Source organism: Bos grunniens, chromosome 24, assembly GCF_055505025.1.
Source record: "Bos grunniens cultivar Pamir isolate PY7600 chromosome 24, Bosgru_T2T1.0, whole genome shotgun sequence".
Lineage (NCBI taxonomy): Eukaryota > Metazoa > Chordata > Mammalia > Artiodactyla > Bovidae > Bos > Bos grunniens.
In genome coordinates, this window is record NC_141188.1 from 43,529,116 (window position 1) to 43,546,510 (window position 17,395).

At 44.5% G+C, this 17,395-nt stretch overlaps 1 protein-coding gene across 4 annotated transcripts in view; it reads left to right on the plus strand.

The window, feature by feature from the left end:
- The window catches only part of VAPA (VAMP associated protein A), a 38,493-nt gene extending 23,219 nt beyond the window's left edge, over positions 1-15,274 (plus strand). For 2 of the 4 annotated variants that reach the window (XM_086373199.1, XM_086373200.1), the window contains exons 5-7: positions 6,097-6,231; positions 10,015-10,188; positions 12,008-15,274. In XM_086373199.1, coding sequence (XP_086229325.1) covers positions 6,097-6,231; positions 10,015-10,188; positions 12,008-12,166 — 468 coding nt within the window. In that variant the 3' untranslated portion in view covers positions 12,167-15,274. The remainder of the gene's footprint in view (positions 1-6,096; positions 6,232-10,014; positions 10,189-12,007) is intronic. The other 2 variants (XM_086373201.1, XM_086373202.1) reach the window with 1 other exon arrangement.
- The last annotated feature ends 2,121 nt before the right edge of the window (positions 15,275-17,395 follow it).

The window sequence follows — 17,395 nt, forward strand, 5'->3', positions numbered from 1 at the left end:
GGTAAGATTTAATTTAGATGGACAAACATTTATTCCAGATTTGGCTATTCCCAGGTATTTTGTTCACTATTGTTATTGGTCAAAATAATTCTGATTTTATCCCTTAGTAAATGATTTTTATGTTGTGTTTTGATTAGTGTGAGGCAAATAAAATTTGAGAGACAGTTTAAAAAGTAGCCTTAGAGAATGGGTTGTGGTTGCTTTCTCTGTTCCTTTTGTGAAATGCAAATTTGAATTTTTTCTGTGGTTTTTAGGAGGGACTTGAGGGGTCGGTAGATTTGTGTGCATGTGATTTAACACATAAAGTAATATGAACACATAGCATTGTTTGGCACAATTAGGTTATAATCTTACATGACTGTTGTCTTTGCTCTGGAGGCCATTTGCCCTGTTGAAAAGTAAACTTGGAGGTTAAATACATGGGCTCGATTATTGTGCTGCTTTTTGAGGATAAGCTGAAATGAAAAAGTGCCTGAGTGGTAATTAGGTGTTGACCAAATCATTTATTGTGTTTTTAATGCCTTTTTAAGGGGATCTTAAAATATTTGCCAAAGACAGAATGTGAACACATGTTCTTACTGGAGAGCAAGGTTCTGGTGGTGCAACAGCACTGAAGTTTTGACACTTCCCACATGGAGTTCACATTCTTTTTTCGCTGAGGCTGCCAGGAGGCTAATAGCTTGCGTAGTTCTTACTGGAACCAAGAAAGCACAGTAGCACGTTGTCTGGGTTGACTTGTTTTATTTCTAGTTTTGTTGAGCTGTAGTTGACATGCTGTGTAAGTTTAAGGTGTCAGCATAAAGACTAGTCTTCCATACGTTGTGAAATGATTACTGCAGTAAGTTTAGGTAACATCCATTGTCTCATACAACTACCAAAAAAACAGTTTTCCCCTGTGATCAGAACTCTTAGGATCTGCTCTCTTAAAAGGTGTTGAGTGTACCACACAGCGGTGTTAACTGTAGTCACCATGCTATATGTTACATCCCCAGTTCTTGTTTATCTGGGGGTGTGTATCTTCTGACCACCTTTATCCAGTTGCTCCTCCCCATACCCGACTCTTATAGCCACAGACCTAATCTGTTTCTGAGAGTTTGGGACTTTGTTGTTGTTTTAAGATTCCATGTGTAAGTGAGCTCATCATACAGTATTTGTCTTTCTCTCACTTCACTTAGTATAATGCCCCTAAAGTTCATCCATGTTGTCACAAATGGCAGGGTTTCCTTTTTAATGGCTGGATAATATTCCATTGTATACACGCATTCCAGTCTGTGCGTATACACCACAGCTGCTTCATCCATTCTCTTGATGGGCACTTAGGTTGCCCCATGTCTTGTCTGTCGTAGATGCTGCTGCTGTGTGAACATGGAGCTGCAGGTATCTCTTCCACACAGGCTGTCCTTCCCTTCAGATGTGTTCCAGGAGGCAGCGTTCATTGGAATAGGGCTGACTTGTTTTAAAAACACATTTGGGTATTTTCTCACTTTTATGAGCTTTATGATTTTTACAGTTGTTAAATAAGCACAGAGCTGTCTTTCAACTGGGCTTCTCTTATGCTCTGGATTGGAGAGCATTTGAGATTATAATCTGAAAAGGGCCGGGACCCAGGTAGTATTGGAAACCAAACCAGAGATTGAGGGAAATGACATGACTCTGATAGATGGGCCCGGCCATCTTCCACCTTAAACAGGGAAGGAAGTAGCAGGGGCACCAGACAGAGGTGTAGCCCAGATTATCCAGCTAGAGTGGCTTTGGGTCTGCTAAAGGCTTGAACAGATACTGCGTGGTGAGCTCAGAACCCCGCACCATGGAGCTAAAGCCAAAGTAGTTTGGTCCTAAAAGTTTTCCAGAGCAGGTTGTTAGTAACCTGGAGTGTGTTCAGCAATTTCAAAGTTCGCCAGAGAGTGGCTGATCCTGAGCTTGATATACTGGCTGCAGAAGGATGTTCACTTATTGAACTACTTGGACTTGCAGTATAGTTTTTACTGACCAATTAAATTATAGGGGATACTTGCTAAAGGTAATGAGTTTTTAAAAGCAATTGACTATGAAACCTTTAAATACCTAGAAAAATGAACAGTAAGTTAACCCCTGTGAACCAGCTTGATTTTCTCTCATCTCCATCACTTCCCATCTCACATACTGTGTGAAGTCACATCTCAGACATAATTAATGAATTAATTTCAATCCGTTATTATTTCCGTATATATTGTTCAAAGCGAAGGGTATTAAGAAGAGTAGAAGAGTGAAGCCACCACTGTCGTTAGTCTTTGAAAGTTTAATGCGTCATTAACATCACACTGCCAGGCGGAGTCACAAGTGTCATCTGGACGTTTGTAGTTTGTTGGATTTGAAATCAAACATACTGCTCTTGGATGATATGTTTCTTAAGACTCTTAAACTGTATATTCCCTTGTTTTCCTCTTGAACATTGTTTATTGAATCAGGTTTGTCCTATAGAGTTGCCTGTAGCCTGGCTTTTGTTGGTTGCATCCTTCAGATGTCATCTAACTTTTCTGCTGTTTTTGGTATTTCCCGTAATCGAATCTAGAGACTGGATTAAATTGAGGCTTATTTTTTGCTGGTGAGGGAGAGGGCAGGACTGCTGTATAGATGATTATCTGTTCTTTCAGGGAGGCACATAGTGTCTTTTTTGTTTTGAAGCTAGCAGCTGTTGGTGTGTAGACAGTGGTTCCCAGCCAGGGGACATTTGTCCATGTCTGGAGGCATTTTTGGTTGTCACAGCCATTGGGGTGGCGGGGGGGGGGGGGCGGGGGCGGGGGGCGGTGTCTACAGACAGCTAGTGGGTAGAGGCCAGGAACACACTCACAGGACCTTTCCCAGAGCAAAGATTCTCTAGCCCTAAACGTCAGTAAAGTTGAAAGTGAGAAGACGTGGTTTAGGTCCATTAATTCACTGAAGGTTGGGTAGTGGTGGTTCTGTCACTCCTGCCTCATTGTGTTAGAAGTACGTGGCGCTCATCTGATGCTTGCTGGTACAGTCAGGGGCGGAGTTCTCAGTCTTTCTTAGGTTAGAGGCCTCCACTCACTGTGTCCTTCTGACGATATGTTCCATTAGCTTTGCCACCTCCTTCCTTTTCTCCTCTTTGCTGTGTTCTGTGGACTCTCAGACTTAAACTCATTTGTGTTTCAGCCCCTTAGAGTTTCCATTTTGGTACCAGGTGTTCTGTAAAATACTCATTTGGAAAACTGTTCCTGCTTAAACTCATTCTTGTGGTGCTGCTAACCTGCAGGTTCTATAAGAAACCCCTGTGACACAGGGATCACTGAAGTGGGTGCAGCCAGCCCCAGACCTGCCATCTGAATTGTTGATTAGTGACTTCCTGTTGAGGTGTCAGCTTTCCCTTGTGTCAAAATCTTTATAGAAAATGTGAAGCATCAAAGTAACCAAACCTGGAATGTTTATAATATAAAAAATACAAAGTTTTTGTGTGTTTGTTATAATGGTTAAGGATGAAACCTTATATATATGTATGGATACACACACGTGTGTGTAAAAGTACATTTGAAACACCTCTTTTCTAATGCTTTATTCATCTACTGATGAGACCCTGTTGGTAAGACCCTAATGGAATCTTGCCACTCCAGTTCAGTGTTAACTACAGACGATGTTAATGAAACTGCTCTAAGATCATAGTGTCTTTGACATACTACTTTCTTTCTAACAGCCATAGGTACAGTTATGAAATTACTTCATACCCCATTTCTGTATATGTATCTTCACTTTAGTAAGAACTTTGTTTATTAGGGAATTAGGGCATCATTGAGTCGTGGTTTGCATAGATAAAGTTTGTCAGTTTACTACAGATAAATTGGTTAGGTGCCATATGAAGCTGAATGCTGTCTACACAAATTGATTAAGGAGGACACTCCCTTATTCAAGGAAAACACACTTGAAAACAGTAGCATGTATTTTTAGAAGTAAAGTACGAAACATTTTTTAGTATGTAGTACGATTATAGTGTAGTAAATTCCTATGGTGACATGGTTTCACCTCTTATTTAGTTTGTTCGTTTATATGTTTTTAAAAGTGTGTTAATTTCCACAAAATTCAATTTAGTCTTGACCAAGTTGCTGGTGACAGCCTGTGATTTAATACACAACTCTGTCCAGATGGCACTCGCCTTGTGTTCAGCGCTTAGAGTGTGGACCTGAAGAGAAGCCCATGCCAGTTAGCGGCCCCTTCCACATTCACTCTGAAGAGTTGCCCATCTGAATTTAGGACCTTTAGTAATCCATTTAGAAAGCTTTAGTTAATATCCAAAGCTGATAGATGGTGCGGTAGCTATCATAGTTGTTATACTTTGTTCTCAGAGTTGGTGTAGGCAGCAAGTCTCAGCGTTGTGATGTTGACTCAGTGTGTCTTAACGTTTGGTACCCCATCCCCTCTCACCCCTGCCCGCAGCCCCTCACCCACCTCCCTGAGCCACCCCAAAGAAGTAGACAGTCAGTTAAGCACATGAGGTACGGCACCCTGTGTGAGGATCCGTGTCTGTTCAGGTGTGCTGTTAGTTCTTGGCGTTTGCTGTTCCTAAAGGCAGTTGGAAAAGAGTATGTTATTATGTTGTTGATTTCCTTAGGGTTTTTAGAACCTTGATGCCAAATATATAACTAAGAAAATGAAGGTTTTGGTTATCTTGTAGGAAGGGTGCTAGTATACTGGTTGAGTCCATGTATTTTTTTGTCTATTGTTTAGGGAGGTCATTTTTGTGATGAAACAGTCATAATGTATTTGAACCATCATTAGAATATGGGCTTCTTTTTGGGAAATAGGTCTCTGATTTGGATCGTACCTAGAATGGTCTAGGAGTCCAAGAAACCTTTCATTTTAGAATGAAAAGAGGTCCTGTTACTAACACTTCCTGGCCAGTTCTGCTTTTAGGCACTGAGACTTGTGGCCCCCAGTCCTCAGGGTCCTGAGCACGTTGGTGGTGCGTTTTAGTAAGTTCATGGCAAGCGCAGTTGTCTGAGTTATTAACGCTTGTTAGTTATGATTATCTCTGTATTGTGAAATCTGACGTCCAGTTACTGTTCATGGTTTTAAATTAACTTGTTAGTAATGATATTTGATCACTTAATTCTGTTGAAATAAAATTTTTTTTTTTAGGCCACCAACTTTACTTGACATTTTCCAAATTTTAAAAAAGTATTACATTTCATTTATAAGCCCTCCATTTAACATCTGTTAATGACATTTGCTTTATGATACAATGTTATTTTCAAGGAAAAAATACTTATCATAATGAAGAGTGAAGGGCAGTCAAGAAAGGGAACCTCAGGGGTCCTGTGTATAAAGATTTTTTATGATTAAGTGTGCATTATTTTCTGTTGAGATAAAGAACAGATTGGCGACAGTGCCTTATCAAGTAAGATGGAGAGGTCTTATCATAGTTATGTATAGTGACCTGGATATTAGTAAGTATTATTTGAGTCTGCTACAGCCTTTTTGTATGGTATTATCTTTAAGTGTGTTAAAGGAATTTGAGAAGATAGAGAACTGTGGAGATACAGTGGTGTGCTAGAATGCTGTGTGTGTGTTTGTGTCTTGATCCTGGGAGGCAGGTAGGGGTGTGTGCACGCGCATGTTTGTGTTTGTGGGAGGGGTGTCTGTGCTGAAAACAGAAGTGTATAAATATATTGTAATTTTTGAACCCTTGGAAAAATTTATTTAATTTAAACATTATTCAAGTTGAGTGTTTTCAAAGGTAAGAAAACTGAAGTGCTTGTTCTTCAGGTATTGACAAGTATTCATTAGTAACAAAAATTAGAAGCCACGCAGGTAGAAGGTCCTCATTCTAGGACAACATGAGGCTGGCCTAAGGTTAATAAGGTTTATGCATTTAGTTTAGTGAACGTAATGCAAGTTGATTGTAGCTAATTCATAGAAAAACTTCAAAAAGGTACTTTTTGCTTTAACATAACTATTATTTATTACTATTTCTTATGTTTGACACGTCTTTATAGAATAAGTTGAATGTTGAGAGCCTAATGATCTCTGTGTTAGTCATCCCCAGTCCCTCGCAGGAGTGGTCAGAGCTCGGTGTGAATCTGAGACTGTGTTTCCCCTGCACCTCAGGGTCTCGCTCCTCCAGGGCCCGCCGTGGCCGTCGCTCCGCTGAGCAGCATCAACAGCACAGGCACAGCACCTACCACTTATAGTGCGAAGAATGAGCCCAGGGCCTTCAGTGTGTTCAAACAGGAGAAGCAGAAGGTTTGTTTCAGGGAGCTGACAGATAGACGAGTCTGCCAGTGTCACTGATCACGGTGACGTAGTCACTGAGCACGTGCGAGGTATTTATTGTGAGTGTTTTATGTGCAGTAACTAGAACTGAAAATTTCAGCTATGTTTAAAATGACAGCAGAACCACAGTCACTTAAAAACCACGCATGCAAATTCTTCTCTTTTAACATCCCAGTCGTGAGCAGAACAGTGTAAATGGGAGCATTATTATGAAGTGGGCATGCTTTTTCACTGTCGCTGAGGTTTGGGGAGCATCTTCTGGGAAAAATCTGATGGGGGCAGCAGGTGTCAGTCAAGGGGGAGGAGCTGGTGGATGTCACTCTCCAGGCAGGTGTTTTATGTTTATACATAAGAAAGATCAGTGAGATTTCTGCCTCACATCTGTCCCATGCAGCTGACGGTCCACTGTCTTTAACTGTTGGTGCCCCCGGGGGAGAATGGTGGCAGGAGCCCTACAGATCTGAGGTCACATTTGAGTTTTAGTGTCTCCGTGTGTGCGCCTTTGTGTATGCTTGTGTGCACCTAACATCCAGTTGAGTACGACACTGGCACACCTGTCGACCTTGACCTCCTGGGGGTGTCCCTGGTGCCATAGGCTGCCTCTCTCTCGCATTTCCTGCTTCTGGGGAGCTCTGGCTTTCAGAGAACACGTACACTAAGGCTTCAAAACCTACTCCTTTCTCTAAAGGCCTAATACTTTCTAACAGTTTTGTGATTTTAGTTTAGACTGCAGATGTATTGATATTTTGGTAACTTTATATTCAACACTGCCTCCTCTCAGCTGAGGTCTTATTTGAGCCTCCTGCGGTTTCCTGCTGCAGCTCTGGGCTTTGCTCTTTACCCCCTGCACATGCCCTGGACCCCTCACTCCCCCAGGAGCCACGAGTGTTGCCCTGGGGTGCGTTCTTTCCCTCCTCTGTCCATCCCAGGGCTTCAGTGCAGAAACCATATTTGCCTTTTATCGCACCTTTCCTTTTCTGGCAGCCCCTAAGCCCTCACTTTTTCTAAGTATCCCTAAAGGGAATAATTCAGAGTATTATTGGAACTGAGATTCTAAAGGAGGCTTTCTAAAAAGTACAGCGGTAAATTCATCTCCTAGGTGGAGGGGCTTACTGCTGATAGGCTGAGTCATGTGAAACAGGGCAGCATGCTCTTCGTGGTACCATGGCCTTGACTGCTGAGTCTCTTCCGAGTTGCAGTGTTAGATGTGCGCAGCGTCACTGCTCCTTGGCTGCTCGGCGTCACAGCTTGTTGAATGCCTCCAGTTGGTGTCCAGACGGGTTCAGAAGAACCCATCTCCTCTTTGGGGGAGCGCCTGAAGCAACTCTGGAGGAGGGACCATGCAGTGGAGCCTGTAGTTAGGTCCCAGCAGCCTTGGTGTCTCCAGCTTGTCCCACACCAGTGACGCCCCCCACTCAACCCTTCTTTAGCCACCCCGAGTTAGCTTCTGTATGCTTCCACTGTAAAGTAGTTAATCAGTAAATTGGATTTCCTTTCCCCTGCTGTGTGTGCTGACTGGTTTGTAGGGACCTGAATCTTGTGATCACAGGGTGTGTGTGCACGTACTCAGTGTGACTATCTCATGACCTGTTGGGCTCACTTCTGACAAGTGTTTAGGCTTCACTATTATCCCATGCATTCTACTCTTTAACATGTATGCACCACAGATTGGTCATGACATTTCTTTTCCTTTTCCTTATAAAGGCAATATAACTACATTAAGGAAAATTTTCAATTAAAAGATCTCATTCTGTCACTGTGAGATGCTGTCAGTTGAGGTGGTATTTAAAATCCCAGAGTGGGAGCTTCCCATCAGATGTTAATAAGAGTGAAATGTTTAAGTAACTTTGGTAAGGCACAGAATAGTATTTAGTGACATCATGTCATTTAGAATGACACTTAAAAGATGTACGTATAAATGAATAAAGAAAGATTTAAAAGTTAAATGTATGCTGAGTTTATAAAACATGCATATGAAAGAATATTGGAAGATAATACAGGAATAATAGTTATGTTGAATTGATGAGAGAATGGGAGGTAATTTCCTCTCTTATATTCTCAATTTTCTAGAATTTCAAAAATTTGTTCAAAAATAAAAAGCCATTTGGGAAGAATTTGATGAGTCCTCATTCTAATTTTGTCTTTGCTTGGTTGACCTTTTGTATCTCCTGTTAATTTCTTAGTTTTCTGGCATGAGGGTGATACTCTTTCCCCGAGTTGTGGTATCGTGGACCGTTGGTCTTCATGGAGGAAGGAAGGCCGTGTGCCATCCTGGTTCCCAGTCGCTGGGCTGCTTTCAGGTGGAAAGTGAGAAGTCTTGGGAAGCCATTTTGAAGTGAACTCTAGTGACTATGAAGGAAAGGAAGAGAGAAGCTATTGGTGGAGGGTACCATCGTCTGAAACGGGATTTTTAGCAGACCTGAGGGGCTTGGCTGGAAAGGGAGAGAGGGAGGAGGAGGCTCGCACAGAAGCAGAGAGGATCATGAAGCAAGCTTCTTGTACCCGGCCCGGCGGGGATGCTTCGGAGAGAGAGGGGGATCTGAGTGTTGACTGGGACCTCAGTATAATCAGTGGTGTTCATTTTTACATGGATCTAGACATAGCAATCAGAGCACAACCCCTTCATAGGAAGTATGTCTTGTCCCCACTTGTACTCAGTGTGAATTCCAGAACTGGGATGCTGTGGCAGTTGTTGACTGTAATTAAATCCTCTGGTGAGTACTGTGGAACCTGCCATAAAGTTGACTTTGAAAATGTTTTTGGTAGAATTTTATATCTGAATAAAGCAGTTTATACCTTGCTATCTGAAAAGTTAAATTTTTAGCAAGTAAAATTTTAATTGAAGACAAGACTTGCTGTGCTAGTCCTGTTGGGGTGCTTGAAGGTGGAGAGGAGGTTCAGGTGGACAGGTGTCCAGTTGAGGCTTAGGGCACCTGGGGGCCCGCCGGGTCACATGGGTCAGTGCTGGCCTGACTTAAGACGCGGGGGTTGTAATTTAGAGTGCCAGAGCACCACTTTGGCCCTGTACTGAATCTGATGACTTACAGCAGGGAGTGTTACTTCATAAACGTGGGGGCCACTCATGTTTGAGCGCAGTTGTCAGGCGGACTCTCCCTGCCTGCTTTTTCCCCATGACACGTGTTTGTGCTCATTATCTCCTCTTCAGGCTCCAGGTCCTCCAGTGACTTTTTTCTGTGAACAGAACTTGGGTTTTCTCTCACGCATTTCTCTTAGGTGGTCTGATTTCATTTGAGTGGTTGCGACTGCATCCCCCTGCCCTCCGGCACCTCACTCGGGCTGCAGAATCAGCACTGACCGTGAACTTTGTGTGTGGATACGGGCAGGCATCCCTCAGTGTCCTTGTTGAGTGACCACTGGCTGGGGTGCTGGGTTTAGGGGTGAACGCACAGACGAGTGACTCTTGCTCTCCCAGACTTTGAGGTGTGGTAGGAAAGAATCTTGGAGGACGATGTGAGCTGCATGCTCGCTGCTCTGGGGTGGGAGGTGGGTGCAGAGCAGGGAGCCACGTGCTCGGACCTTGGTGACCACTCGTGCTCACTGTTGTCCTGTAGAGCTGGTCACAGGGGACCAGATGTTGGACATTTTAAAACCGTTAATAATGAAATTGAAACCTGTCAGAACTTGCTGTGTAAATAATTTCTTGGACAAGGATGTGGAGTTTAAGTTTTGTTTAAAACCAGTAAGGAGAGTTGTCAGTTGACAAACTCCCCACCTGCTATCTTTGTGATGCAGAACGACATGGAACCCAGCAAAGCCGTTCCCCTGAACGCTGCGAAGCAGGACGGGCCCGTGCCAAAGCCGCACAGCGTTTCCCTCAGTGACACCGAGACGAGGAAGCTCATGGAGGAGTGCAAGCGGCTGCAGGGGGAGATGATGAAGCTGTCGGAAGAGAACCGGCTCCTGAGGGTGAGTGCCCGCCCGGCCCCGCTCGGCAGCGGCCTGGGCGCTGGGGGCCGGCCTGGCCTTGCCGCTTTCTCGCTCGCTGGAGCAGCCTCCGTGCCCGGGCCTGGCCTCGTCGGTTGCGGCAGCAGTGCCGTCCCCGCGAGGAGCCCCTGTCGTCCAGGGCGGGCCACCAGGGTGTGCTTCGTTGGAATTAAGATGTGCTGTGATCACATAGTGCAAGAAAAATCCCTGTTTTGTATTGTTATGTTGAAATAATATTGAATTCTGTTGGATTCAGTAAAAGATATATTATTAAAGCTAATTTTATCAATTTTGGTACCTTTTTAATGGGCTTAGAAAATTTTAAATTTCATGCATGACTCCCATTGAAGGCTCCTGTGAGGTGGCTTGACCTGTGCTGAGATGGTTTTTCTGGCTGTTTCTCCCTCTCCCAAGCCCCTCTCCAAGGCCCCTGCCTCGAGCACCTACCTGGAGGGTGGAGAGATGGTCTCTGTTTCACAACCACGCACAGCCCCATGCACTTGTAAGGGGGCTCCTGTTTGCACTTTGCCTTTACCTGCCGTGACCTCAGTTCTGTGTTTGGTGGACGGTGTGCTCCCCAGCGTGCTGAGCCCAGGTGTTCAGAGAGCTGAGGCCTGAATGCCAAGAACTGCCAGGCTGAGCACGCTGGGAGACAGGTGGTGGAATTGACTGATGTTCTCTAGGAGATGCTGTTTGAAGAAGCATCCTGCTTTTTAAAAGATAAAAGAACCTTGAAGGCCACTGGTGCACTGAGTTGACCTCTGGCCCTTTAACAGCTCACATCGAGGCTGGCATTGCGGCAGCCTCCCTGGGCAGGATCTCCCACTGCCCTTCACCTCCCCACCCCCTCTTCCTCATCCAGCCTGTTCATTGGAGTCTCCTGTGAGCTCTTACCTCATGTCCGGGCCGCACCCCAAACCCAGGGAGGCAGAGTCATCTGGAGTGCCTTTTAAAGTTCTCTCTGGGACTGAGAGTCATTTTGGTGTCCACATAGGACTAACCGGAACAAGACCCAAACCCACAGCCCCTCCGAGCAGCCGGGCATACAGGCAGACAGCATGACGCCAAGGGCATGTGGTGTTACTGATGAATGCACGGCGGCGGGGCGGGGGGAGTGCGAGAAGCGAGACCAGCATGTGCTGAGGATGTGAAGCGTTGCCCCCTCTCTGGTCACAGTGGTAGGCCAGGTGAAGCCAACTGCCTTAGTGCAGAGGTGTGGGTGTTTTCCAGTGTCATTCTGCAGCTGGTGAAGTGTCGTAACAGCCTCCTACTTTGAGTGACTGTTGTCGTGTTACTGAGAACCTTGTCCCCTAAAATCCCAGGCTGACTGTCAGAAACTGCTGTGTGAGACAGCATCAGTCAGGATGGAGCAGCCGCTCTGGTCTGGAAGTGGAGATCACCTTGCAGAAAAGTGGTCTCCAGTCCAGGTGCAGAGCCTTGGGCCTGGGTCCTGCGAGCAGCTCTTCCCCTCTTTTGTGTCCCTTCTTTCTTACAAAACAGGGTCCTGTGTCTCCTCCGTGGTCCAGGCCAGGTGCTAGCCCTTTACTCACACCCTCCCTCTCCCCCAGTCCCGCGAGGTCCCGGCTCTCCCTGTGTGGGGCTGGCTTGCCACGTGTGTGTAAGCCGGACTCTGACTAGCACTGGCTGTTTCTGGTCGTCTGTGGCTGAAGGGCCGTTTGTGAGGACACTGTGGGCCCCCGGTCACCTGCGTATGGCTCTGTTGTCTGTCTCTGGGTTTGTAGCTTGTGGTCTGATGCCATTTGTTTTTGAAATCTCTTTTTGTGCCTGTGTTTTTTCCTAGGATGAAGGCTTACGGCTCAGGAAGGTAGCACATTCGGAAAAACCTGGATCCACCTCAGCTGTGTCCTTCAGAGAGAACGTCACCAGTCCTCTTCCTTCACTTCTTGTTGTCATTGCAGCCATTTTCATTGGATTCTTTCTAGGGAAATTCATCTTGTAGAGTGAAGCATGCAGAGTGCTCTTTCTTTTTTTCCTCTTGACCAGAAAAGATTCGTTTACCTGCCATCTCACTGGTAGTGTGGCCCACGGTGACCATGTGGCCCACGGTGACCATGCTTTGTGTGTACAGCGTCATGTAGGCCTCGCCCGTAACGGTCTCACGGTTAGAAAGAAACGCGTAAGAGCAGAGTGCTGGGCTCCGGACAGCGCCACCGCCACCAGACCGTCCCTAGCAGGCGTCATTGCACATTCAGTCCTTTATGAAATTCATAAATAAAGAATTGTTCTTTCTTTGTGGTTTTAATAAGAGTTCAAGAATTGTTCAGAGTCTTGTAAATGTTATTTTAATAATCCCTTTAAATTTTATCTGTTGCTGTTACCTCTTGAAATATGATTTATTTAGATTGCTAATCCCACTCATTCAGGAAATGCCAAGAGGTATTCTGTGGGGAAATGGTGCCTCGTACAGTGTAAATTTTCTCCTTCACCTTTGCTAATATCATGGCAGAATTTTTCTTATCCCTTGTGAGGCAGTTGTTGACTGAGTTTTTCATCCTTCCAATCCTGTCCCATGGTATTTAACACAAAAATAATAAAACTGTTAACAGATTCTTGCTCGATAGCTTGTGTCTGTTGTGTCCTGAGGCGGGTGTCAGGGAGCGCGCTGTGTGGCGATCTGGGTTATGAAACGCATGACTTATCTCACGGAAACCCTTGCAGGTGTCATGGTGTTTGTGGTTCAAAGGCCTCGTTCCTTTAAGGAAAGGAATTGGTAAGATTTCAGGACACTTTTGGTATTTTAGAAGGTCATAATCCGTTTGTCTTCAAGATAATACAAAATAAGCAAATATCGTGAGAGTTAAAAAAAAGTGCTGTGATGTCAGTCAGTTTACGTGTCTGCCCTGTGGTGCGATTCTGTTTAATTTACCCTGTTCTCAGGTTCTTTGAGTGTCTATCTTCTCGAGAAAGACTAATTTTCCTTGGTTCTAATCACTGCTTTTTGACCAGCCTAGTGATTTTGTAGCATCTCGGAATAACACTTAAATGTACCCCCTCAGTTCGCCCCCACCCCGGTCCAATTTGACATGTGAGGTAACTTCCATTATGGAATTTTGGTATTACTGAGTAAGCCTGGGGAATTCCTTTGTGAAAAATGACCTTCTTTGCAAGTCTCTGTGTCAGCCACGTGAAGTGGGTTTTCGGTGTAACTGCGTGGCGGGGTCTGGTGTACTTCCCTGCACTTAAGTCTTATGTCTCACTTAGTTACTTCTGTGTTGGCATAGAAAATCTTGAAACTAGAAAAAATAGATTCACTTTTTGTACTAAGTACAATCTAATCCAAGCAAATTTTGATTTTTGAAAATAGGTGTTGGTTTTGTAAAAGAAGCACTCATATCTGAAAGGGAAGTTGGACTTGGGGACCTGGCGTGCAGTGAAGGGTGTTGGCCCCACATCTGTGTGTGCATTTTATGAAGGAGAGAAACAGTCTGAAGTATTTGGTTGCATTTGCATTTCAGATGTGTTTTGGGCTTGTCAGATCCATGTGCTGTGTGGTGTCTTCTAGAAAACCCCTGGCCTGTGTGCACAAGTTACAAGAACATACGCATGTCTCTGGAGCCACCCGCCTGCGTGGAGCCCAGGGTGGATGCTCCTTCTACTTGGAACCTGGAAACACACGCTGGCAGCAGCCTTGCCATCCCACCCCGTCAGTGCAGAAGCAGGTGCTCCCTGGCCTGAATCTCTCCCTGATGAGCATCAGGCCGGTTGTTTTAGAGCTGTCAGTTTTCAAGCTAAATTTAGCAGAATCCCATTTGATGGGAATCCTGTGTAGTTAGGGTTCAGTTTGTTCAGCTCCTGTGTTTTCTGGTTGAGGGCTCTGAGGCCTTTTGGGGAGCTGACAACTTCGTTCATGTCTCATGGGAGGTGGAGGCAGGGCCGGACCAGGAAGCCTGCTCTCCGGACTCCAGCTTCCTGTCTGTTTCTGATAACTTTGACATGACAGGAATAGTGGACATTAATATGCTGTTTAATAACAGTGTGAAACTTCCTGTCCTAAGATGAAATCACAGGCCGCCATGGAATAGTCTCACCTACATGTCTGGCTTTAATGTTTAGGCTAGGATTACCCCCTCCCAACTGGTAAGAAGTAAATGCATTTTCCGGTAGGCATTTCACAGACTGCGTGACGCAGTGGTTGGTCTTAGCTGGGAACCGTGTACAACATAAAAAGTCCACGTGGGCTGCTCCTCTGCTTTACATTCCAGGAAGCGCTCTGACTGTATGGGAGGCGCCTTATTTCCATATGAAGTGTGATTTGGCCGCTTTATGACAGTTACTTGAGAAGAGTCCCAACTGTATTAATTGACTGGTAATATAGAGGTTAAATTATCTTTAACACTTACATGTTTAGAAATCTTTGCTTTGCCTGCCTGCTTACTTGGAATGTAAGCATGAGGGGAACGCGCTGTTGACGTCACTGAAGCCACAGCCAGGTATCTAAGGCCTTAACGTTCTTATGTGATGCTAAGTGCACCGCCTTCCTATGTTCTTCCTGTAACTAATGTACGTAATTTTGCCCATTCTTGTATTTACAAGAGACAGATTTAAGAGTTATATTCTGAGTGTGTCGTATGTCACCTTAAATGACATTTGGAAAAAAGTATGTATCAAAGTCAGAAATTCTCATCAGGGAAAAGTAATATTCTTAATTTTTCTTTCTATTATCTTAGCTCAGAAGTTCCCCTAAAACGGATGTTGTCTGCCATGGGATTTAGTTCTGGATTGTAATCATCCGAAATATACCACTTTGAAAACAAGTTTTACCCATAAGGTAAAAAATACAGTTCCTTACAGGGTTTATCCCTGAATTGTAATCTTCTGCCACTTTAAAAACATTCAAGCACTAGTTTTCCCAGAGCTTTGCACATTGCTTTCGGTGATTCTGGTATGTGCATAAATTTTAAAACATTGACCTTTATGAGAATTAGGGGACGATCAAGGTTTTACCATGTGGAAAAACAACAAAACAAGGTAAATAAGTGATCTTCATATGCTAGCTTTCAAAGGGAGATAAACTATTGTGTGAATAAATAAACTGTTCAAAAACGTGGTGAAGTGTCATTTTCCTTTCTAAAAAGCAGCAAGAGGGGATTTGATCTCCATGGAGTACGGCCATGCCTGTGCTCATGTTGCGTCAGGGAGTGATGGCCTGTCACTGACTGGGACTCCAGTCTGCTGGCAGGTGGTCTTCTCTTAGTGACCTTGACCTGGAGGTCAAGGGCTTTTGCGTAGGAGATGGGGACAGCTGCACTCTCCCGCCCTGAGAGCCAAGCTTCTGGAGAGCCCTGGGCACCCGTGGCCTCTTGGGAACTCCCCGCCTGTGGGCTGGGCGCAGAGAAGTGAGAACATCACCCTTGAAGGGAGAGAGAGTTCAGTTTTCCTGCATTTCTGATTGTAGAAATCATGAGGTGTGCATTTTAGGCAATTTGGAAAATATATTAAAAAACTAATGCTAAGTTCTGCCATCCAGCATCAGTTTCTGCGAATATTTCCCTATAATAGTACTGATCAAGCATAACCATAAATTGCATACAACTTTGCATCTTTTTTTAACTTAATATACTTTCTCAGGTTTATTGAAAACCAAGTATAAGTGACTGCAAAAATGGTTTTTGTGATCCTAAAGTATCTTTGTGATCACATTCTTGATTGTAAGGTTTTGAGCATTATAATTACAGTGTAAAGCTCGACTGGCCAGGTAAATTCCCTTTCTAATTATTCATACGTTCCCTGTTACCACATTGCTCTTGTTTTAAAACTGGTTTTCTTGTTTTCCAGTTGTTCCGGTGTGTATTAATAACACCCACCTTGGAAAAGGTGTAGGAAACTACGAAGATAGTTATTCATTATGTTAGATTTCAGTGGTGGGTGACCAGACCCATGCATTAGCGGGTGTGATGCAGTTCAGAAAGTGTCCTGACCCTTGACTGGTACCTGTGGAGATACCCCTTAATTGGTGGAGAGTGGAGACCTGGCATGGTCTTTTATTTTAAGCTCCAGTCATTTAAATCTGCAGCCAGAAAACTGCTTTAGAGGCTTTAAAATGCCAAAGCAAGGTACAAAATCAGTTTTAAGTAAGACTGAAGTCTTAACAATATAGGTAACCTGCATTTTCAGAATTCTTAGTATGTTAACCTTTATTAACTTGCAGGCATCACCTTTAGGGATTACTACTGCATGAGCTGTCTTTGTGAAGTTAGGTTGGTTAGAACACCAGTAAAGTTTTTTAGCTTGCAAAAGGATCTAATCATCTGTCCAAAAATGAATGATTTGACAAATGTTTTGAAGTTCAGCTTTAATAACTGCTTTGCTAGCAGACACCCAAAGTGATTACCCACCTGAGGAACGTGTTTCACCCGTCATGTTTCTCAAAGCACGGAATGGTTTTCAAGATCTTGATCACAGTGTGCCAGTGTTACTTTTAGGTCAACTGGTAGTCCTCACCCCCGTCCCGGGATACAGGTGCTGTTCTTAGCACCTTTGTCGGGGAGGGCCAGACAGGCTTAGGGAAGTGAAGGATGCTCAGGCTTAGGGGATCTAGGTAACAGGTCAGGCGTTGGGTCCTGATGATGTGGTCCTAGAGCCCAGGCTCTGGCCCACTGAGGTCCATCTCGTGGAGGGGGTGCCTCATGTCCTGTCCTAGTCAGGGCCGTCGCTGGCATGGTCCTGTGATGCCTGTGGCCGACTGCACAAATGATGCAGCCCTCCTGTGCCCGAGGATGGATGGGTTCCAAGATTCCGCCAGGAAACCATAACCCAGGGGTGTCCGACAGTCAGTTGTGTGAAGTGACTGAGTCCCGTCAGCTGTCTTGTATCCATGATGCCCAGCCCACACATCCAGAGGGTGGACTGGAACCTTGGAACCTTGTGGTCCTGAATTTTCTAAGACCTTTTTTCTTGCCTTTATTTCCCGTAGAATTGAAATAACTGGCCACTAGCAATCTCAGCTCTTAAATAAAGCCAGGATGAGCATAGCCAAACACTTTTATCAATGTCACATAAGCAGGAGACAGTGGAATTCAGAAACTGGCTTCTGTGTGACCTTCACAGCTGGAGGAACAGAGTGTGACCTCAGTCTTTAATCTACAGGGTCCTTAAATATTTAATGATTAAACCAAGTGTATGGATTTTGATCATTCATAGTCTAAAACTGTGATACTGTTTATAATCC